This window comes from Camelina sativa, chromosome 18 (assembly GCF_000633955.1).
Source record: "Camelina sativa cultivar DH55 chromosome 18, Cs, whole genome shotgun sequence".
Taxonomy (NCBI): domain Eukaryota; kingdom Viridiplantae; phylum Streptophyta; class Magnoliopsida; order Brassicales; family Brassicaceae; genus Camelina; species Camelina sativa.
The window spans coordinates 12,459,808-12,482,133 of record NC_025702.1 but is presented as its reverse complement, the minus strand read 5'-3'; the positions used below and the strand labels follow the sequence as shown (position 1 = coordinate 12,482,133).

At 37.5% G+C, this 22,326-nt stretch overlaps 6 protein-coding genes and 2 pseudogenes across 7 annotated transcripts in view; 3 read left to right on the top strand and 5 right to left on the bottom strand.

Moving 5' to 3' along the window:
* Positions 625 to 2,134, top strand: LOC104761308. The gene is made up of 4 exons (XM_010484378.2): positions 625 to 954; positions 1,360 to 1,498; positions 1,580 to 1,665; positions 1,787 to 2,134. Exons 1-4 carry the CDS (start codon positions 688 to 690, stop codon positions 1,943 to 1,945), a joined length of 651 nt encoding a protein of 216 aa, XP_010482680.1. The 5' UTR covers positions 625 to 687; the 3' UTR covers positions 1,946 to 2,134.
* LOC104761307 (thylakoid lumenal 15.0 kDa protein 2, chloroplastic) lies at positions 2,315 to 3,829 on the bottom strand. The gene is made up of 6 exons (XM_010484377.2): positions 3,564 to 3,829; positions 3,231 to 3,334; positions 3,015 to 3,105; positions 2,851 to 2,919; positions 2,658 to 2,767; positions 2,315 to 2,555 (listed from the first exon to the last, which is right to left on the bottom strand). Exons 1-6 carry the CDS (start codon positions 3,763 to 3,765, stop codon positions 2,463 to 2,465), a joined length of 669 nt encoding a protein of 222 aa, XP_010482679.1. The 5' UTR covers positions 3,766 to 3,829; the 3' UTR covers positions 2,315 to 2,462.
* Positions 4,141 to 4,488, bottom strand: LOC104761306. The gene has a single exon (XM_010484375.1). It carries the CDS (start codon positions 4,486 to 4,488, stop codon positions 4,141 to 4,143), a length of 348 nt encoding a protein of 115 aa, XP_010482677.1.
* LOC104761305 lies at positions 5,095 to 6,368 on the bottom strand. The gene is made up of 2 exons (XM_010484374.1): positions 5,868 to 6,368; positions 5,095 to 5,381 (listed from the first exon to the last, which is right to left on the bottom strand). Exons 1-2 carry the CDS (start codon positions 6,263 to 6,265, stop codon positions 5,276 to 5,278), a joined length of 504 nt encoding a protein of 167 aa, XP_010482676.1. The 5' UTR covers positions 6,266 to 6,368; the 3' UTR covers positions 5,095 to 5,275.
* Positions 6,454 to 9,853, top strand: LOC104761304. Its single transcript, XM_010484373.2, has 3 exons — positions 6,454 to 8,709; positions 8,815 to 9,006; positions 9,099 to 9,853. Exons 1-3 carry the CDS (start codon positions 6,596 to 6,598, stop codon positions 9,637 to 9,639), a joined length of 2,847 nt encoding a protein of 948 aa, XP_010482675.1. The 5' UTR covers positions 6,454 to 6,595; the 3' UTR covers positions 9,640 to 9,853.
* LOC109130489 lies at positions 12,125 to 13,138 on the bottom strand (annotated as a pseudogene).
* On the top strand, positions 17,647 to 18,861 carry LOC104763416 (annotated as a pseudogene).
* Positions 20,839 to 22,326, bottom strand: part of LOC104761302 (plastidial pyruvate kinase 2-like) — a 4,794-nt gene continuing 3,306 nt past the window's right edge. The window contains exons 8-12 of one of the 2 annotated variants that reach the window (XM_010484372.2): positions 21,899 to 22,074; positions 21,721 to 21,823; positions 21,457 to 21,605; positions 21,265 to 21,373; positions 20,839 to 21,186 (exon numbers count right to left, since the gene is read on the bottom strand). In XM_010484372.2, coding sequence (XP_010482674.1) covers positions 21,079 to 21,186; positions 21,265 to 21,373; positions 21,457 to 21,605; positions 21,721 to 21,823; positions 21,899 to 22,074 — 645 coding nt within the window. In that variant the 3' untranslated portion in view covers positions 20,839 to 21,078. The remainder of the gene's footprint in view (positions 21,187 to 21,264; positions 21,374 to 21,456; positions 21,606 to 21,720; positions 21,824 to 21,898; positions 22,075 to 22,326) is intronic. The other variant, XM_010484371.2, reaches the window with a different exon arrangement.

The following is a 22,326-nucleotide window of genomic DNA, read 5'->3' as shown; positions in this document are numbered from 1 at the left end:
AAAAAAAAAAAAAAAAAAAAAAAAACAGAGATCGTTTAGGTTTATTTCATTAGGGAAATGCTGATCAGAGAGAGAGGAGATGATTCTTCTTCTCTGATATCTCTTTCCCCTCCTTCCTCTTGCCCAATCTGATCTGTTTCAATGGTCTCTTTCTAGGGTTTGCGGAATTTTCTAGGGGAAATAACAGAAATGTTGATCCATTATTGGAGAAGACGAAACTATAAAAAAGATAGATATATCAGATATACAGCCTAGCCCAATGGAACTACTGTGTATACACTGAAACCACCATTGTATATTTACATTAATACCCCCACAGTTATCCGTGATTCGAGTAATTCACCACGTGCTAGGGTAATGCCACGTAGCAATTATAACCACCGTCGGACTAACAGTCCTTTATTTTTAATATTTTTACTGTATTTCCAACAAAATATATATGTATTTTACTGTATAGTTTTTGAAATTTGTTATTTCAAATTACCCACCTTAAAAAACGTATATTATATTAAGCGATCGTGAAGCAGGTTTAAAACTTGGGGGAGTGTTATGTAATAAAATATAGGACATGTTTCGATATTCTTGAAAAGATGAGGGACATAGTGCTAATATAGTTTTTGGGACGTCGTTTAAATAAAAAAACATTGCGTTGTTCAAACTACAAAGTGTTGTTGGACCCGATCAAAGATGGATCAACCCGACCTGAAGAATGGCTCTGGATTGGTTATCTCCGCGACTGAACCGATGCGGTCGTTTCTCGCCATCGCCTCCGGTGATCTTCGTCTCTCTGAAGAACTCAGAGGAATCGCTTCCGATCTTAGGTCGAAGAACACCGTTCCGTACAAATTGCTCCGAGCTATATGGACCGGATCCGATCCGTCGACCAGACCGGATTTGTTGGGGCTTTTCTCCGGCTCCGAATTCGTCTTCAACAGTCCCAAACCCAGAGAGAAGGTTACACACAAACCTCCAATTTTTTTACATCAAAATCCTCTTTCAGTTTCACCATCTTTCTGGGATTTTCGAATTCGTATTTCAATCTAGAATGCGGAGAAATTTGACCTAGTTAGATTCTGTTTCTGCTCTGAAGGATATTATGTAGATGATACTGATCGTGCTTTAACAATTCAGCAACAAAAGAGATAGTCTTTTGGTAGTTTAGAGGAATTTATGGAAGATAAGTGAGCAGCACAAATTTGTGTTCATGTAGTTTTGTTTGATTCATATTCAGATGCAAATGTGCAAAATCCTGTTTGGTTAATTGGAATGGTCGAGCAGAGAATCGAGAAAAGGATGCTTCGTCTCGCCAAATCCTTGCGTGCTTATGTTTAATTTGGTCTGGTTTTTTTCTATTGGTAGAGTGAAGAACTGAAACTGAGGTTACTGAAGCTAAAAGAAATAGCAGAGAGGAAGGAATATGCTGAGCTTGTTAAAGATATTACACCTAAGAAACAAGTTGAAGAGCCTTTCTCCTCTTACAAAGACCAGCTCGGTTTCGGTAAGCATTTTCGATTCCCGGATTACCTTTTTCTTGTTATACATAAAGGTCACTGAAGATTTTGGTTTTACTTCTTAATAGGTTTACATGTGGGTCTTACCATGTTCACTGGATATTTGGTTGGATACGCTTCTTTCAGAGCTTTATTTAACCGCAACCCTGCTCTGGTATTGTTTTGTGCTTCTCTGCTCTCATCTTGTCCAATTTTCAGGAAACTCCTTGCGGTTAAAGCGAATCTTTTTAAAAATCAGCGGTGTTTTGGATTTCCTTCTGTTTTCTTCCTTTCAGAGTGCTGCTGGTGGGATTCTTGGACTAGTCTTGGCGATGCTTGTGGAAACTCTTCTGTTTATAATCAAAGCGTCTAGAGATGATCAGATTCAGAACTCTAAATCGTTCACTCAGAGCTCTCCATCATTCACTCCCACTACTACTAAGAAGAATCAATAGAGAACTTTGTTTTGCGTTCTGTTCCTACTGAGAAAAGAGAGAGAGAGATTTGTAGAGAGTTTAGCTTTGATACGTACGTGATATGATCATACCAGTCTGATTTGGGAATTTTTTGTAATCATATGACAAGAAAGAAACACAGAGTTTATAGTTTTGTTTAAATAAATTTGAAGTTATGTGTTATCTTTCCTTTCCCTTACATGAATGATGAACCTAAAGGCGGATAAAACAAGCATAGTTTGGACGTTCTTCTGTGGCTTCTAAAAACGTTTGTGTTCATCTCACTTGGAACAACAGCTAGAGAAACAGAAAACAATGCAGATTCTTAGCTCATACCACTTCCGCCATCATGTTCAGTCTCAGAAGATCATAAGGAAACAGTGGTCGTTTAAGGAGGTGAAGCTGAGAAATATAGAGCGGTTACAAGATGTGGATTCATTCTTACAAGATCTGTATCTCTTTGATGCCAATTCTATACAATGTTAATAACAGATACACTTTACAGGGGTCATATACTTCATTTGATCTCTGCACAGTTAGTTGGACCAACTGGTTCTCGTAAGCAACTTGATATCGCCATCACTGCAGCTTCAATGGATGCATCTTCTCCCTGGTTTCAAGACATAAACGTAAACAGTTTATACATAAGAAAAAAAACAAAAAAAAAACAAAGTACACAATCATCGATTTGAATTCGAGATAGCCTTCTTGCCTTCTCTTTCCAGTAAAACATGTTGCCGTATTTCCCAGCCAATCGACTCCAGAAGCTACGTGGTATGTCTAAATCAACCGTCGCACCAACATTGAAATTCAATATGTTACCTGTCCCAAATCCGGTTGTCAAGATCAGTTTCCCATTCAGACACTTCCAAGAACATAACAATGAGGTTTGAGATGTTAGTTACCAAAAGTCGGGTCAGCAACAAACACAATTGTGCTATCATCCACCTGCCAGAAGTCTTTGATTGCTAGTCCTGTTTCAAATACACACAACAATGTCATCAAGTAAAAAAACTATATAGAGATCAAGAAAGTACATATGTTGCTTTCGAAACATATATCATCATACCAGGTGTAACAGGATAGTTCTGAGCCAATACTCTCAACTTAAATCCTGTATCTTTCTCAAGATCAGCTATTTCTTTAGCAATCCTTTTCTCCTGTAAGTCTCAAAGAGCAACAGCATTAACAATAACCACAGAATAAGCCATTAGATCCACATGACATAAACAAGAACAAAATGCTTAAATCAAATCCCAAAACATGGATGCTGATAGAGGCATACCTGACCATTAGAGAGGAAATCAGCAACATCTATAACAGAAGTGAACTCTTTAGGAAGCAATTCTGGTTTGTTAACCCCAACTTTTGCCTCTGCATATCCAACACCTGCAAAAAGAGATTCAAAGTTAATTTGGAATCTGAAAATTTCATCTGCATTGTTCATACTTCATAAAGTCACAAGCTTGAGATTGATGAGTACAAAAAGCTCCTAACTTTTGACTTTTTAAGATTGTTTCAGTAACATATCGATATTGTTATTGAAATCAAAGAACTTGTTGTTCAATTTGGAGTCTACAAGAAATGATCTTGGTGAGAAGGGGACAAAGAAACGTACCTGATAGAGATAAACCGAGAGCGAGAGCTCCAGAGAACATCAAACTCAGAGATTTCGACCGGAAACGTGAAACCCAGTTTTCGACGCCGGAGGGTTTTAATGAGAGACGAGACGACGGTGAAATTTCTCCGGAGATGTGGTTGAATACAGTAGGAGAGAAGCTTCTACATTGTGTAGAAGGAGGTAGAAAAAGCATCGCCATGACTCTCTAGCAAAAGCTTTCTACTTCATTACTCTGCTTCGTTCTGGATAACGTTAAAACGCTCGCTGACTATTTAACATATTAAACCGGAAATAACCAATGTTTGGGATCCATGGGAGTTGGTTTCATTAGGTTATTGAATTTTGTGAGTTGTGTGACCAAAGATACATTGACAACAAGAGTGATAAATAGGAAACTTTTGAATGGATTTTGCTAAAAAAAAAATTACTTTATCGAGAAACCTATAGAGAGCTTACCTAAGATAAGCGTTCACATTTTGAGTTTGCTAATAAAAAATAACATTGAAACTTATTAGACTTTAATTTGGAGCTACCAACTAATTTAAAAGTGTAGACCAATCAATCATTCTTGCTCTTAGTTGTGTGGAGGGGAGTTGGGAACAATGCGAGCGCAGTTATCCTTGAGGAGAGGAGGGAAAAACGGGTTCAATGGAAACATATGAGGCCAACAATTAGCATCTAAGGTTGAGAACGCCTTGCAGCATGCGGCTTCAACATTTTCGAATTTTCCAGAGAAAATTGATTTGGCGATTTCGAGCACACATCCTTCAACACTGAAGAGAGACGACCAACATTTTACAAGATCAATAGGTGAGCCGGGTGCGAAAAGTCCTGGAAGCATTTGAGCTACTCCTTGAGTGACAAAAGTGGCAGCACAAAGGGAAACAATAAAAAAGATTGAGAGAACAGTTTTGCTTGCCATCTTTCTTGTTAATCCTTTTTTCTACCTTTCCTTTTCTTTCTTTTTGGTTTTGTTTTTGATTTGGATGCTTGGGATGGTTTTTGACATTGCAAGAAACCTAGAATTTATAGGACTATGAAACAAGATTTTATTTGATAAATAGAAGAGTAACATCAGATTTAAATTGTATTTCAACATGTAACTCATGTCTTAAGTTTTATGCATGTATTATTTTTTTTATTACATTAACTGGAGTTGACTTGTGTAAATGTAGTGTTTTCTTGTTTAAGTTTTGAAACCGAAGATGTGAAACTAATAATTCTCATTCGACCCCCACCCCACTTGTTAAACTTGAGTTTGGTTTCGACTCTAAACAACACCACTTAAGATAGCCGTAGCCTAACCAGGTTAAGGTCTTATGGTGGACTGGTACAATAACAAACTGCAAATTTATTAGGCTAAATTCATTTTCTTACAATCATTTCTGTTTCAATTCCATGTACACTCCAGTTTCTATTTCGTTTGTTTTCAGATAATATAAGTACTGATTGAAACTGTCCAGTTGCAGCAAGTTGCAACTAAAAATCTGTGTATTTCGTAGGGACAGATAATTTTTTTTACAAAATATTTCAATAAGTAAAGATTATCTACGTATTGGTTCTTAAAGTTTATGGAATAGTACCTCCTTCTAAAGAATCTATGATACAAACAAGCAAATGCACCATATGAATATAATGGAAAACTACAGAAATAGCAGCATAAGCAAAGTTTAATTATAACAAAGATACTCAACAAACTCTTTATTCTTTTAAGGTCCTCCAAGTATGGCATTCTCTGTATCTTCTCTACTCAACGCATAGCTAAACCTTCTTTCCATGTCCCTCTCTAGATTTCCCGGCCCGCTTTTCAAGTACCTACATTACAAGCAATCTATAGTTAGTCCAAAATAGGCAGATTACACACAGAAACGCCAAAGGGAAAGTGATAAAGAGAACATGTCAATACATCGACTTGTTTGGTCTGTTGGATAGAGAGATGCAGAGACATAAAATTAGCTTCTAATTACTCAACTACTTCCCACAACATCGAGTTTTAGATAGCACCAACAGCGAATGCAAACACCGCATAACAATCGATTCAAGAGGTTAATTCATCACACTATCTGGCAATACATATACACTTATCCAGGTTAAAAAAACAAAACCTCTTCTTCACAACAGTGTCCAGAATCAATATCACAACTAGCTTTGGTTTCAAAACTAACACATTCACTAAACTGAGAGAACTCTAGGCCTTTCCAGACTATAAAAGAATCGAACTTTCAACATAAAATCGAATACAAGAATCCAACTTAGGACCAAAATTGCAAATTTCAGTACTTATTTATTTATTTATAATACCTTATGCAGAGATCTGTGACGTCAAGAGATAACTGAGCGTGCCAATCAGGTTTCTGAATCAACCAAACAGCTCTGTCGTCTTTGCTTTGGTAAAACCCTAATTTTCTCAGCCACGCCTCTATGCAAGGTAAGCTATGCGAATACAGTGGCTTGTTCTTCTCCGGTAGCTTCTTCAGCCATTCGTCCTCCGTTTCCGACACCTCCTCCGCGTCTGAAGATTTCGAATAAACTAGAGTCAGATGTTTCCTCCGGATTGTGAAAGAAGAAGAAGCGAAACTACGACATCTGGGAGAAAAAATTGAAGCTTTCGAGCTCGGAATGTGAAGAAATTTCGGAGCGATTGATGATTGTGTAATTGGAAAAGGAATCAATTTGAATGAAGTAGAGACACAGTTCATGATAACGAAACCAATTTTCTCCGAGAAAATTTCTGATTTTCCCGGGAAAATTCTAGGCAAAGTCGATCGAGAAGAAGAGAATCTGAAGCAGATGAAGTGTTTCGTCATCTGCTTCTTCTATCTTCAATTTCGCCACGTCATCATTTTGGGCCCTTTCAGTTTCAATTGTAAATGGGCTTTTAATCTAAAAGACTAAAGCCCAATAAATATCGTAGCTAGATTTTGTTTCCCGCCAAATACATAACCCTCGTTGGCTCACACTCCCTCCTCTATCTCTTCTTCAACCCCAAAATCGATTTTTTTTTTCCTACTCTGTTTGTTAACATTTCAATGGCTGGAGATTTGTTCTACGCCAAAACGCAGCGTTTCGTGCTTTTGATAGATCTTAATCCGTTACTGGTCAAACCAGACACGGAGCAGTACCTAGCCGTCGTGATCTCCGCCGCCGAGAAGCTTCTCTCGTTTCCTCCTCTCTCTGCTTCTCTCTTCTCTTTCAAATTCTTTTTCTCTTCTCTGTCTTCTCTTTTGTCCTCCTCGAAGCTCTCTGCTGCACTCCCAATTTCATCTTCTTCGCTTTCATTTGACCTCCCTAGTCCTACACTTGTCTCTCTCAGACAAGCCATCGACGCGGTTAGAAGATGCGAGCTTCGATCTAGTTCTACGGCGGTGGCGGCATCGCCTCGTGGGGTTAATGTCGCGGCGAATTTGCGACAGATCGTTTATGATTACGCTTGGGAGCCGGTGGTTCGAGGTATGATTCCTGGATTTACGGATGGTGGTGGGTTCGATGTAGTTAGGTCGAATTTGGTGGTGATGTTATCCCCAGTTTCTAGGGATTTAGATTGGGTTTCTGAGTTTCTCGATGTTAAGGCTGGTGATGAGTGTCTTAGCGACTTGGATTTGTTCAAGTCAAAGTTAGGTGAGATTTTTGACTGTGTGAATGAGTTGTTTGATGATAGGGATATTCAATTAAGCTGGATTGATGTTAAATCTCGTGAAGGATGTGAATTGGGATTGAAGTCTGGGTTTTTCGATAGTGGGATTAGAGAATTGGGTTGGGGACATTGTTCTACGGATTCAATTGTTTTTGGTTCTTCAGTTGTACCCTTTGGTTTAATCTATCCAACAATTGGTGTTTTTACGAAGCTATCTACTAGCCAGAGATTTACAGTTCAGGCCAGTCTTGAGATTGCAGATATTAACGGCAAACCTATGGAATGCAAGTGCGGTGAGCTAGAGTTTTCTTCTTCTGAGATTGGTAATGGGAAGAGTTGTGGTGAGTTTATCAGCTTAGCTAGTGGGGCTGAGCCAGTCAATCAGGACTCTCTAGCTGAACAATTTTGTGATGGGATTACCAAACTCAGTATTAAACCCTTGAGGATGTGTGATGATGATCTTATCGAACTTGAGAGGTATACTTGTGAGACTTTTGTTGTTCATGAAGTATCTCAAGAATCTGATCAAGATCAGGAGCAGGAGAGTGGGTTTTGGGCAGACCGGGTTTTTCAGATATTAGTTGAGGTGACGGGTGAGAAAGTAGCGAAAAGATCATCCCCCATATGGCAGATCTTGTTAAGTTATCTTTATAGGGAAGATTACTCAGCATTGATATCTCTTTCGAATAGCAATGGTAGTTTGCGGACTGGAATCCTCAAACCCTTCACTTTTTCCTCGGCTTTAATCTGTGTTTTTGACAACGGAGTGTCTCCACTAACTGTGGATCATGAAGATAGCAGGAAGAAAGTCAGTTGTAGCGAAAATAAAAGAAAACTAAGAAACGGTACTCTTAATGACATTACCTGGGAGGAGTTCTGCAGATCAGTAAAAGATTATGGTCAAATAGATCTAGAAGATGTATATTTCTCCAAGTTTAGCAAGTCAAAGAAATTTAAGTTTTTGAAATGTTGGATGAAACAGATCAGTAAACCCAGAGGTTGCAGCTTATCCAGCTTATCCGTGACTAATAATTGCAATGCATTGGAGGATGTGGACGCAAATCCAATTGAGGAAAAGAACAACTCCTCTGAAGAGACAGAAAAGGCTAGCTCTTCTTTACCTGTAGCTGAAGAGGACATTGCTTTGAGTGGAAATCGTATATCTGGAAAGCAGGAAAATGATGCATCTGTTCATGCAGCATCAGAGTCATCAGAGAATTTCTTCGCTAGTCTTCCTAGTAAAATCAAACAAGGGATTGAGTCTGAGGAGATAGACTTGTCAGCTCTGGCCGAGGGGCTTGTCAAGTCCTGTGTCTTCTACTGTTCTCAAAGAGTTGAGAAGGACTATAGCTGTGAGAGTGGAACCCTCTTGTTGGTCGCTGAGGAGCTAACCAAGATATTACTGAGAGAACCGAAAGATATAGTTGCCAAGTTCAAAAAGAAAGATTCATTATCCACGGCAAGTGAGCAGAAGTCTGATGAAGCTGCACCTAGTAGCATCGTTAGAGAGTATCCTTTTATTTTCTGTTTGATGCTTTCTGTTTCGTTCATTTATCTAAGCTGAATTAATTGTTCGGCATCCTTGTTCTGTTTTCTTTAATTAGCTATATTAAGATACGAGCTGCAGATTCTTTTCCGAATGGAGATTCTAAGATGTCAGATAGGTTTGGGAAGTGAGGAATCTGTGACACAGAAGTTTGCAAAACAGATTTGCATGTTCCTTGAGTGCATTCAGTGCAAGTTAGATGGCGGATTCTTTGGTGAATGGAGCCTTGATAAGTATGTTGACAAAACTATAAAAGCCAGGTATGTAATGCCATTCTCAGAATCTATATATTGTAACATTTGGTCTTATGTGTATTCATGCTAATGCATCATCGAGTTATGCCCCTTCTCAGGTACCATCATATTCTTGGAGAAGCTGTCAATATAATATATACAGAGATGGATCTGCTCATGTTCAGTGATGAGGATCTTGAAGATAGTTTTATGAACAATGAAGAGAGTAGTCAATCAGGGAGAGAAAATTACCATAGCAATCTCAAGAGTCATCATCATATTCAAAGAAATAAAGATGTCCCTGGTACGAGTAAGCAGGGAAACAGTGAGGAGTGCGTAGAAGCTAAGAAAGAGGTTGAAGCACAAGAAATGAGGGAGAGGGCAAGAAGATTCTCGAGTTTCACAAGTTGGATGCCTGATCTTTGTAGAGTCTGGGCACCAAAACAAACGAAGAACTCTAAAGGCAAAGCGGGCCAGCAACAGAGAATGGCCAAAAGGAAGAAAGAGCAAAGATCAGTGGAATATGATAGGGTATGTGAGACACCAATGACAACAACAGAGACCAAACGAACACGAACTGGTAACAAAGATGACAACGAGTGTGAGACTCTGCCTCGTAGTTCAGTACCAAAGGCTTTGTTTCAGGATGATTCTTCTTAGGTGAACTTTCTCTCCCCGTTTAAAGAAAAGACTCGGAGCTAGAGATAAAGACAACGTTGAAGTCCCACTTACAAAGAAATAAAGCTAAAAATGAGAAAATGGAATAAGTAGAGTTAAAGTGGAACAGGGATGTTCTTTGTTAGAATTAGTGCAGATGGAATCTCATTGTATTTACTAAGAATCATATACAGATTAATACAAGAATGAGTGCTTTAGTTTGTGTGTTCCCTATTGCAAACAAAGGACATTGGTTGTGTTTCGGAGATATAAGTTAAGTCTACTTATCAGGACACGAAGGATTCTTGGCAAAGCAACTGGTGCTTCAATTTGTGTTCCCTATTACTTATTCATGTGCATCTTTGACAAAGGAAACTGTATGAAAAAGTCAACGTTGTTCTCCACTGCATCAAAGGTAGGAAAATAATATTGTTTTTCAAAAGAGCAGAGTTCTACTTCATCATACTTATTTGATCATGAAGAGGCCGAGTCACGGGATCGAAAATTTTCTCATTTGTTCGGGATCGATTGCAGTCACGGGTTTGTGGGTGGCCAGCTAAATTTTTATCGAAAGGTGGTAAAGAGGTAATGATAAAGTCGGTTGCTATGGCTGTCCCAACCTTTGTGATGTTATGTTTTCGTATACCAAAGACGGTTACGAGGAAGTTGACTAGTGCAATTTCTAATTTTTGGTGGAACTCATATGGACTATCCAGTGGGTTACATTGGATGGCATGGGATAAATTATATCGGGGGAAAGATGCAGGAGGTTTGGATTTTCGGTGTCTGGATGATTATAATACAGCCTTGCTAGTGAAACAGCTCTGGCGTTTGATAATCGTCCCAGATTCTTTATTTGCGTGTGTGTTTAAGGGCCGATATTATAGGCATTCGGATCCTCTGGATCCAATTAAATCGTACTCCCCATCTTATGGGTGGCGGAGTATAGTTTCTGCTCGCTCTCTGGTTAATGAAGGACTTATTAAACGGGTAGGATCTGGGGTTTCCATTTCTGTATGGAATGACCCTTGGATCCCTGCTCAACCCCCGAGACCAGCAATAGGCATAGGGTTGCCTTTTGACCCTTTGCTTCGAGTTCATAATCTTATTGACAGGACTTCTAACTCCTGGGATTTGGCCCAGCTTACGGCTACGTTTGTACCGGAGGATGTGGCTATTATTTCTGCATTACTGTTACGACAGCCGGATAAACCGGATTTGTTAGGGTGGCATTTTACCAAGTCTGGTAATTATTCGGTAAAGTCTGGGTATCACATACTTCGGTCCAATTTTACTAAGTCGGTGGCAATGCCATTTGGCCCGGATTTGGTCCCTTTGCAGAAACATGTGTGGCAGATTCGGTGTCCCCCGAAGCTACGCCATTTTATGTGGCAGGTCCTTTCAGGTTGTGTTGCGGTTACAACTAGTCTACAAAAACGGGGGCTGAGTTGTGATGCTACGTGTGGTCTCTGTGGCTTCCCGGAAGAGACGATTAATCATACTCTTTTTGAGTGTCCACCAGCTAGGCAAGTTTGGGCTTTGTCCCAGTTCCCGACGGCCTTGGGACTTTTCCCGACGGCGTCGGTTTTCACGAATATGGATTTCCTTTTTAGGTGGTTTTCCGCTGTCCCTTCACAGGAGTTGTTCCCATGGTAACTATGGTATATTTGGAAGGCCCGTAATGATAAACTATTTAGTAATTTGGATTCGAATCCCCTTGCGATCCTACGTATAGCGGAGGATGAGGCCAAGGCCTGGATCATAGCTCAAGTTGAGGATAGGCCACCCGATATGGTTCCTGGCTATTCGATAGTCTCTACGGGTCGAATTGGGGCCCCTCTTGCTGGGCAGTGTTATCTCTGTTATGTTGATGGTTCTTGGAAAGCGACGGATCACTATGCTGGCCGAGGATGGTTCTGCATTCCGCCTTCAGGAGACGGCCCTTCTATGGGAGCATCGAATCATCGCTGCAGTTTATCACCTCTTCATGCTGAGCTTGAAGCTCTTATTTGGGCAATGCGTTGTATGATTGGGGTGGATAACCAATATGTCTTTTTCTTACCGACTGCTCTGATTTGGTGAAGATGGTGTCTTCGCCTGCTGAGTGGCCAGCTTTTACGCCTTATTTGGAGGACATATAGGCGGATAAGGAGGAGTTTGCTTCTTTCTCATTGATACATGTTCCTCGCTCTCAGAATGGTAAAGCAGATAATTTAGCACGACGAGTTCGTTCAGTACCGCAATTAGTTACCTATGTAAATAATATTCCTGCGCATTGGCTTGTTTGAGTCAATCTTGTATGTTGTCGTCAAAAAAAAAAAAAGAAGAGGCCGAGTCATAACAAATATTATCAAATGTGACAAAAGGTGGTATATCCAAGAGCATATGCATCTCAATCTAATAGAGAATACAGTACATAAAAAAAAATAGATTTGATATTTTAAAGGCTTAAGAGAAAGACAGTCTGAGACTAGTACTCATTTCCAACCTAGGAGTCAATATTTTGAGGTGGAATATAGTAAGGGGACCCGAATGCAGAAACGCAACTAATGATGGAGGAATCCTCCAGATCTACAAGTGCGCTTTCGTCGATATCCAAGGTGTGGACTTGGTTAGAGCACAGGCCACGAAAGGAGCTACCATTGACACAGAAAGGTTCCGACTTTGAGAGGAAAATGACGAGATCTCCGATGTGTAAACGGCGCTCCCTTGTTCGTCTAGCTTGAAGACCATTAAAGCTTTTGTATTCATTTTCAAAACTCCACCGGAGGTGGCCTTCCTATACCACTTAACCAAGAAAGTCTCACCTGTGGTTCTTGACTCCACCAAGTGTTCGCTTGCGCAACACGAATGCAGAAGCTCCCTTTTGGTCTTGGTGAGCTCCGGAAGGTTTTTAAACCGCAGCCTCTGAATCTTGGGTTTATTCTTGTTGTTGTTGTGGGGATCCCATGATCCGATGAGGTGGCCTCCAGACCCCGGAATGCGAAACATGCCATCTATCTTGGAATACATAATAGGGGAGGAGTAGAAACAGGGGGTTTCGATTTTGATGTTGAACTACTCGGAGTTAGCTTGAGCTGGTGTGCAACAACAACAAGAGGATGACATGGCAGCCACAACAAAGTTGTGTTTGGCAATGAGGCAGAGTCACAAGAGGAGGGAGAGGAATGCGTTTGGGATGTGTATACGATGCAGCCGGGTTTAAATCGTCTTGGAGACGCACTATTCCGTCGTCCTTCAAAGTTGCTACCCATCCATGAGATGAGCCGATGGTTCCCATTTCCCTCATCAACTCCAGTGGCACCTTCTTATCCAAATAGTTGAGCTCCCCGGTAGCATTCAAAATGACGAGTTTTCCGATATCCGCTCCACAAGGAACAGCGCCGATGATGGAACAAGGAGGAGTTTGCTGCTTTGAGGAAGTTGAGAAGCCATTAGAAAGAATAAGAGGAAGAAGAAGAGACGGAGGACGTTTCCCAAGGCGGCTGAGAAGCAGAGACATGTTCTTCTTAATGGAAAAAAGCAAGAAACCCCTAATTGAATACAGCAGGTATGTCATCTTCTACACTTAAAAAAACCCCTCCATTATATTAATACACATAGGAATGGCCTTGGCCACCACCAAGCTTTCCATCTCCACATTATTATGTTTATTTATTTATATAATTATCACTCAAACGCAAGATATTTTTGCCTTAAATAATTCCCCAAAGTCCTTTAAAGCTCAATTCAGCAACATTAAGCTGAAAATACTCCGCAATATTAAGTAACTCAGCTCCATCTGAATTTTTAAAACAACTCCCCTCACCTATCATCTCCATTACTGCAAAGTTCGTCTCATTTGTTTTTGGCGGCTTTGGTGCTGTTTTAACATCATTGCGTTTCTCGAAAAATCTCTTCTAGTCTTTTCTGTTTCTGTGTATCATCATGATATGTGCAACTCTTTTTTCAAACAAATTAACATTTTTAATGTTAATTGAAGTGGCTTGAATTAGTAGAACTAGATGCTGCACTTACAAAAAAGTTTTCATCCTCGCGATGAAAACGATGTGAGATTCTCAAAGGAGGCAGGTGGTGGTGGGAGCATCCGAGCATGAGTAGTGAGTAACTGAGTATGTTAGCTGAGCCATTTTCTCCTAACAAAGCTCGTCCCAATTCTATTTGAAATCCAATTTTTTTTTTTTTTTTTGTTTTAGAAATCTCCCATAATTACTGTTATTATTCTTTTAAAATCTCACAAAATCACAAACTGTTTTTTTCTTTTTTACTAACAAAAAAATAAGAATTCCACCAAATCCATGTTTAATACGGTAATACCCCCTCTTAAGTTTTATCTAATATTCTCTAACGTATAAATTTTTAATATGTCTAATATTCTCGCTCGCTCTAGGCAAATGGAGAAAGAGAAACAAGTAGATTGGAGTAAATGTGTTGGCTTCTTTATTACATGAGGAAGGGTAATTAGTACACCGATCCGTATTAGATAAATGTGTGATTTTTGTTTTTGTATTATTATTATTATTTCCTTGTACTATATATCTTTCATATATCTATATCACTTGCAAAATATTCATCCATGTTTGCTGAATCTAATATTTTTAGGCATAATTCTCTTTTTTTTTTCTCATTTTATCCAAATTCATTAATTAATACTGTATATATGTTAATACATTTCACCGTCATTTGTAGGTTCATATATAAATATAAAAATCATATTATTTTTTTCTCGGCTCTAAGCAAAACTAAACATTATATAGAAAAACATGAAGAACTATATATAGCATTCCCTCTACATGTATATATATATTTTTAATTATTAGTTATAGTATCCCGAAAATATTTCAGGAATATTAAACCTTTTATCACTATATGTAAAGTAAAATTTTGTCCATTTTCTTATATCGATGTCAATCAAGTACAATATAAATCACACGGCCAATGTAAACAACTAACTACTGTTTGCTACAAAGATTAGAATTAGCTAAAACAACTAAATTTATGATCATATCAACATTTATCATATTAAACGAAAACACTAAGGCAATAATTAACTCTCTACCAGATGCCTAGTCACATTGTTTAGCAGCAACAACAACAACAACAACAAAATTAAGTTATTATAATTAGTTCCCATGAATGACCTCTATTTCTTTAATCAATAACATTACTAAACCTATGTTAGTATGTATATTTTTAATTGTAATCCTTTCAAGATAGATATATGTAATATGAAAGTGTTGTTCTTTTGTTCATTGGTCTCTTTAGTACTTTTATTGAAGTATTGTAAATTTCTATACAATAGAAAAACTTTCATTTATTATATATATATATATATATATATGTAACATTGACTATATATATCTATGTTAACATTGACACTATATTTGAGAAATCATAACTCTCATTACATTTCAAATTCAAGTTTTAACAACCTACTTATGTTCATATGTTTTGTTTTCGATATGGAGGGATATATTATATGCCATGTAGTACACACACACAAAAAAATCCCTTTAATGAAGGAAAATGTTTAAAGCACAAAATAATTTATCATGAAATAAATGTCCCAATTTATGAAAATAAAGCTTTCAAAATGGTATTTACTCAATTAATTTACTGTTTTCTCATCTTCTTTAACCTTTTTTTTCTCCTCATCCTATTTTTCTCACTCGTTTTGTACAAAATATTTACATAGAAATATTAAACTCTTTGTAGTCAGATTTTGTCTCAATCTCCATACCTTATTCTTCATGTTGAGTATACACATAAATACGGAGATTGAGTACTCATTCTTCTTTCATTTGTCAAAATGGTTTCTTTCAAAGCAGTTTTCAAAACATTTGTTAACTCTATTTTAAAAAGAGATGAAAAATGCAACACAAGATTTAACTGAGTGGAAGAAGCTCTGCCTTCTTGGAGCTAAGAAGGTAGCCTTGAAGATCCAAGGGGAGGATCCAACTGCAGAAGTGAAGACTGAAGTTGTGGAGGTAGATAATGAAGATTCAAGGATTGTGGTGTCTTTGAAGAAGGAGAAACATGAGTTTTGGGTGGAGCCTACCCAATTTCACTACATTAGAGGCTATGGAAAGCCTAAGCATCTCTTGAAAGAGTTTGAGCATCTGAGGAGACAGTTCTGGAAACAACAAGAAGAACGAGAGTCTCATGAGCAATCAAAAGAAGAAGAGGAGAGAGTTTTTCAACGGCCCCATCACCATCACCGAGAAGAAAGAGATGGATGATGCTGAGGCTAGAAGATCTCTGATTAAGGGGCAAAAAAAGCATGCAGGAGTTGTTAGGAAGAAGAATGAAAGGAAGAAAGCAATACGAGCTTCGAACACGAACCAAGCTAAAACGTCACCGTCACCACCGCCAGAGACTGAGACTGAGACTTAGACTGAGATTGAGCAATAATTAAATATTAATATATTACATTCATTAGAATGCTATATATACTATGGAGGTGAAAAAAATAGCATAAACACAAATAATTAATTACAATTAATTAAATTTTAGTGCCTTAAAATATGAATATGATTTTAAATATGAGAGTTATAAAATATTTGATAGAATATGTAAGTTTATAAAATATGTGAAAAAATCATAAAAATAAATTTATTGTGAATAATGAACTGATTTTTGGTTTGAATATAAAAATTTGAAATTACTATAAATATAAATATATGACAGGAACTTCAAGCTAATCAAATTGTAATTTTAAATATACATTTTGTTCTCCCTTAAAATGAAATATGTATTCAGCTATTTCTTTATAAATTTTCATAAATTCTATATATTAAAATATATTTTAGTTTTAGTTTATGTTGAAGTCATCTATGAAAAGTTGTTGAATGAAGATGGGTACATGCTTGACTAATACAAACTGTGACTTCAATATTAGATTACATAGAAATTAAATTCAGACGATGATATAACAACAAATTATGCATGAATATTGCATGTCTATCATATCTTTTCATCTTGACATCAACTTTCAATTTTTTTTTTTACTATTTTCTATAGAGAATTGAATCTTAAAATAACTGGAAAAAAATCAGTCAATTAGTTTAAATTTGTTTAAACTGATTCATCAGTAAATGTAATAAGAAATTTTATATATATGGGGAAGAAAAAAAGTGAAAAAAGTGATGGCTGTTATTTTTGTTCTATTTTTAAAGTGACGTTTACGGAGCTTTAAAAACTACTGAAAAAGAAGATAAATCACAATGGTCTCTCTCTAATGTGATTTAGCTTCTTTTTTTTTTTTGGTAGTGCTGATGGACCTGCTAAACGTTTTGAGTATGATTTCACTAGTGTTAATGAGATCCACAAGTATACTTTACGTGTATGTAACATGATCTTTTTGGGTTTTACAAATAGTTATTTTACATGTGAAAAGAACATGGTATCTAGGTTTTGACTGACCAGTTGAGATGATCCCAACTAATTTTTGAACAGGAATATCTCCTTTGAGTTTAGGGAATGATACTCACTCGCAATGGGCTCGATATCAGCCAATCTTCATCACCATGGTAACAACCTCTTCAGATCATTCTCTGTTTAGTTCATCATATTTTTTTTAAGAACCTCAAATTTAACAACCTTTTAATGGATCTATGAAATATTAAAGTTTATTAAGAAGTTCTTAATTTCACTTTTATTCAAAATTAAGAATAAAATCTGTTTTAAGATAATTTCATTATATTCTTTGATGGAGCTAATCTTAAACATCTAACATAAGGATCGATCACTAGGTAAATTTGCTATTTTTCCATTAATATGATTTATTTTTAAACCTAAGCAACTCTTGAGATATTGCTAATGACCTTTGATGGAGATACTCTTACAACAACAAATTAAATAAAACGAAAAAGAAAAACTTCATTGGTAAAAAATCTGTGAAGACTTTTAAAACTTTTTACCATCGTCACAGTGCAAAGCCAATACCCTCAAAGAATCGATCGTTTCTCTCTTTCTCCCTTTTCATTGAGAAGGGCTCTAAAATTCCATAATATGGCCTCTCCGCTACCCCTTGAACCCCATGGATCTGGTCCACTCACGGATGATGGTCTTCTTCTGCCGTTGGTGCAGAGAAAAAGAAATCCCCATTCCCATTCCTGGTCCAAGCTTCCTTCAGATCTCCTACAATTGGTCTTTGACCGCCTTGGTTTCTCAGATTTCCAACGAGCTAAATCAGCCTGTTCCTCTTGGCAATCAGTTTCGAGAAACTCTCAACCAAATAACCAAATCCCTTGGATGATTCGATTCCCTAAGGGCAACGATCCCGACCACAACAATTACTGTCTCCTTTTCAACCCTGAAGAAAAATACAACATGTACAAAACTCCAAACCTAGGCAACGATTTCGCCAAGAGCTTTTGTGTGGCAACTTACAAAAGCTGGCTTCTCATGCAACCACAGTATAAATACATGGACGACCATTGGTTTAATCTTTATATTCTAGATCTTTTAACCGGCGAGAGAATCAATCTACCCACTTTTGAAACAGAGTATGGACTCACCTGTCCTATATTATGGATCGATGAGAAAACAAAAGACTACTTAGTTATTGGAACGGCTGATGAAGACTATGCCATTTCTTTCAAGAGAGGAGATAGCTCGTGGAAACAGATCCCAACCTTGTCAGGTATCGAAGAGTGTTTTAGCATGGTGTTCAAGGATCACAAGCTCTACTGTCTCTACTATCATAAACTCAAGATCTTCGATTTTTCTGGAGACAACACTCCGGTTAGAGTTTTCAAAACTAGCGTAAGTGGGTGCTTAAAACAACCAGGAGGTTTTTGCATGAGACTTCCCGGAATCCCATGGAAGGACCAGGCGGCTCACTTTAAGGAAAACTTGGTAGTCACGCTAGCCGGAGATGTCTTAATCGTTACGTGCCATCGTCCAAGTTTTTCCGAGATATGGGAATTTGAAATCTACAAGATGTTAGGGAACAACGAGTGGGAGGAAGTTTTTTCTTTGGGAGACGAGGCAATGCTTTTGGATTTGGGTATCACAGTGCTTGCTAAGGACATGCAAGGAATCAAGAGCAATTCCATCTACTTCTTCAAAGCTACTCCCTATTTTGAAGATCAATATGACAAAACCTAAATCTTCGTAGTGGACCTCGATTCAAACGAGGTCGAACTACCGCACCGGTTTGTTTGCTCTTTTTTTCCCTGTTCCAGAGCTCGATGGTTCTTGCCAAGTTTCAAACGAGGATGATTCTTCTTCTTCAGTCATTTGTTTTTTATATTTATATATCTTTACGTACGTATTAATATTTAGTTGTTACAACATTTGGTAGAATATTTCGTTTTCTCGTTGACATATAGAGTAATAATAGTTAAGCCAATAACACTAGAAAAATGTGTAAAAATAAGTTTGACATACGGTATGTTATCGATAATTTGGTCTGGGATTGTGTCCTTCTCTTGCGTGGTTTACCACGTACAAGTCCCTACCCCTACCCCCATGGTTGTAGCCGCTATATTGGAGTTGGAATGGTAGGTCTGATGGTTCTTGTATGGTCCGCGAGTTACCTCATTCTAGTGTTCTATGATATTTATCTAATCTAGACAATAAAAATAAAATAAGTTTGGTCAAAACTATGTTTAACGTAACAGTTAAGAAACAAATATCAACACCGGTAAAATGACCAATATTAGATGTGGCTGGTCGCTATGGACTGCGAAAAGGCAGTGATGAGAAGTCACTTTTACTGCCACCCCAACAACGGGTAATAGCTCTTATACAACGATCACACCCACCAAAATTAGTATAGCCGTGGTATTCATCTGTAAATTTAGCAAACATCACCTCAAGCTTCCTTAATTCCTCCCAAGTAACTTCCACTGAGTGCTAACGCCTTCTTTTTGCCTTTTTAAAAATTCATGAAATTAAAGCAAATCTGTAACAAGAAAATATCAGTTATTTTGTTTACATATAACTTGAGTTCATTGTCGCAAATAAAAAAATTGGAGGAAGAAAGTCGCAAACCCTATGGAAACACCGGTTTCACACTCTATGGGAACAAAAACCCTTGTGATCTCTCTACATGACCCGAAATGGTTACTCAACGCATTCTTGAGTTCATCCCTAGTAAGTTTAGAATTAAACCCCTTGCGAAAATGGTTTTTTTCATTGTTTCCCTCTGCCTCCTCACATTCAAAACCACAAGTATAAATCGGTTGCTTCTTTTTCCTTGGGGAATCTTTCGGTTATATAGACACATTTCTTTAGAATTAAACAGGTCATCAGCTATATAATGTGTTGTAAACAGTAAAGTATTAATTCTCAAGTTACAAAACACATACAACAGCTACAACCAATATAAAAAACCTGTACCTCAGGTAAAGTAGCTCTTTTCCATAGAGAGGTCTCTAGGTTTTAGTTTTGGTAAAATAAAAACATTTCTTTTAGTTAAATTATTTTAAATTAAACTTTACATTTTCAGTTTATTAAAAAAAAACTGAAATTACATACAGTACATCGTTTTTTTAAAAGACTGAAATAAAACTTCACCTTTTTAAAATAAACTTATGACGAAAAAAATAATTTAAATCGTTTTTTTGGTTAGCGTTGGACATTGGACATTGTCGGATTTTAATGAGCGGTGTACTGCAATGTGATGGTTATAGTATCATGTTAGTTGGTATTGTGTGAACATGTGTGGTTGTTAAAATCCATACCCGTAATTTGTAAACGGTTTTATTGAGGAAAATGGCTAAATTCTCACGAGGAACTAGTAAACAAGATTCGATTTCAGCTAATGGACTTTATTTATAAAAGTATCATCGATTGAATACAATGAGGAGGTTGGCGTTTTACTTGACACTTTTTGTGTTAAGAATTGGTTTTAGCAGCTGTTGTATCTCAAATACAGTCTGGTCAGATGTATATACAGTATGATCTTGCTAGGTTTTTCTTTTCCTTGAAGACAATGAGACAGCATTCCACTATGTATGCTCATATCGTAAGAAGGTTGACTAGTCAGAGGCCTTAATGTTTCATCACACAACAACGGTTTTGTGTTACTTTGAGAAAAATGGTATTATGGGAAGGTAGACTCATCTTGTTTTGAAGTCCACGATGTTATTTTGAGTTGAAGAAACAGGACTAGTAGAGATTACATGTATTTTTTTTAGTCACAAGTTACACGTACTACTTCATTTGGTATCTTCTTGACTGGCATATATAATATTAAGTACAAGTTTATAACTTGCTTTATTTTGATCATCAGTTGAATATAATTCATACTAACAACTAATGAGCTAAGAGTGTCTGCAAAAACACATAATCGTAGAAAAAACAAAAAACAGAAAACAAAAAACTGAAGAAGATACAGCAAACAACAAGTTCTTAGAGTACAAGAGGCATGAAACGAAAATTACCCAAAAACCCGGTTCTACATATTAAGGACACCGATCTTAAAAGAAGCTTTTAGACCTTGCGGACTTGGATGTTATGTGTCGATTGAGATCTCCAGATTGGCTGTGTTCCACTCTGTACGATTGCTATTTGCTCTCCCTTCTTCACCATTCCTTGTTTCTGTTTCATCCAAAATTCAACTCTTCAGTCCCAATAAAACACTAAACGATATATCTAGTTGGGGGAAATGGATTTTACCAGTAGTGTAGTCAAAGCATTAGCAAAAGTTTCTTCTGCATCATCTGCGAACTCCATATATATGGGGCATACGCCTTGATACAAAGCTAATCTTTGCTGTATTTTTTTCCTGCAGAGCAAAACCTCTACTGTGAGTTTCTAAAACAAAACACTTGTCAAAGTAGTCAATGTTCTAAAAGATGGAATACTTACTCATTTGTGAAGGCATAGATTGTGCCGGAAGGACGATAGTGACTTAGCAATATAGCCATGAAACCAGTTCTGGTGAAGACAACAGTTGAAGTGCCAAGCGTGTTGGACATCATGGATGCATGGTATGCAAACATCTCACTCATATGGTTCTACAGAGATTAAAAAACATGTTCTTGTTAGTACAGATTAGATAGCAGATAGACTTCCCTACATAAATACTCAATGGTGCAGAGTTTCAAGAGTAGAGAGTCAGGCGCGGCTTACCTTGAAGGCTTGACCAAGATTAGGTGGCATTTCACTGCTAGTAATGGTCGCTTCTGTTCGCAATGCAACCGTGTGCATCACTCCAGCAGCTTTCAATGGGAACCTGATACCAAGTAAAGTTTAGATTTGTGCATTTACACTAAATCAGTAGATTAGCTGAAAAAAATCTGCCACTTACTTTCCGTGAGCAGTTTCTCCAGAAAGCATTACTGCATCAGCACCTTCTCTAACAGCGATAGCAATGTCTGAGACCTCTGCCCGGGTTGGAGTTGGATGAACTATCATACTCTCAAGCATGTTAGTCGCAACAATAACAGCTTTTCCCATGCTACGGCATAGGTTAATGATCTTCTCCTGTATTTTCAAAATCAAAGCAGAGATTTAACTGCAAGAAAATTTGCCGCATGTTCTATATCTGAGGAAATTGCAAAACTTGTTCTTTGGTTTATCTTAAATAAGAGGCAAGTGCTAACCTGAAGAATGGGGACTTCTTCAATTGGAAGCTCTGCACCAAGATCACCTCTAGCAACCATTGCCTGGAAGACATACACAAAATCTAATTAGACAATCACATGCACAAGGGCCATTCCAACCAGAATATATATT

Coding starts and splice junctions, on each gene's coding strand:
- LOC104761308 (XM_010484378.2), top strand. CDS start 688: ATGGATCAACCCGACCTGAAGAATGGCTCTGGATTGGTTATCTCCGCG. Junction 1,499..1,579: donor CAAAGACCAGCTCGGTTTCG/GTAAGCATTTTC, acceptor ACTTCTTAATAG/GTTTACATGTGGGTCTTACC. Junction 1,666..1,786: donor TTAACCGCAACCCTGCTCTG/GTATTGTTTTGT, acceptor TCTTCCTTTCAG/AGTGCTGCTGGTGGGATTCT.
- LOC104761307 (XM_010484377.2), bottom strand. CDS start 3,765: ATGGCGATGCTTTTTCTACCTCCTTCTACACAATGTAGAAGCTTCTCT. Junction 3,106..3,230: donor ATTTCCTCTCTAATGGTCAG/GTATGCCTCTAT, acceptor TGAGACTTACAG/GAGAAAAGGATTGCTAAAGA. Junction 2,920..3,014: donor GAACTATCCTGTTACACCTG/GTATGATGATAT, acceptor TATTTGAAACAG/GACTAGCAATCAAAGACTTC.
- LOC104761306 (XM_010484375.1), bottom strand. CDS start 4,488: ATGGCAAGCAAAACTGTTCTCTCAATCTTTTTTATTGTTTCCCTTTGT.
- LOC104761305 (XM_010484374.1), bottom strand. CDS start 6,265: ATGAACTGTGTCTCTACTTCATTCAAATTGATTCCTTTTCCAATTACA. Junction 5,382..5,867: donor GTCACAGATCTCTGCATAAG/GTATTATAAATA, acceptor CTTGTAATGTAG/GTACTTGAAAAGCGGGCCGG.
- LOC104761304 (XM_010484373.2), top strand. CDS start 6,596: ATGGCTGGAGATTTGTTCTACGCCAAAACGCAGCGTTTCGTGCTTTTG. Junction 8,710..8,814: donor CCTAGTAGCATCGTTAGAGA/GTATCCTTTTAT, acceptor AGCTATATTAAG/ATACGAGCTGCAGATTCTTT. Junction 9,007..9,098: donor GACAAAACTATAAAAGCCAG/GTATGTAATGCC, acceptor GCCCCTTCTCAG/GTACCATCATATTCTTGGAG.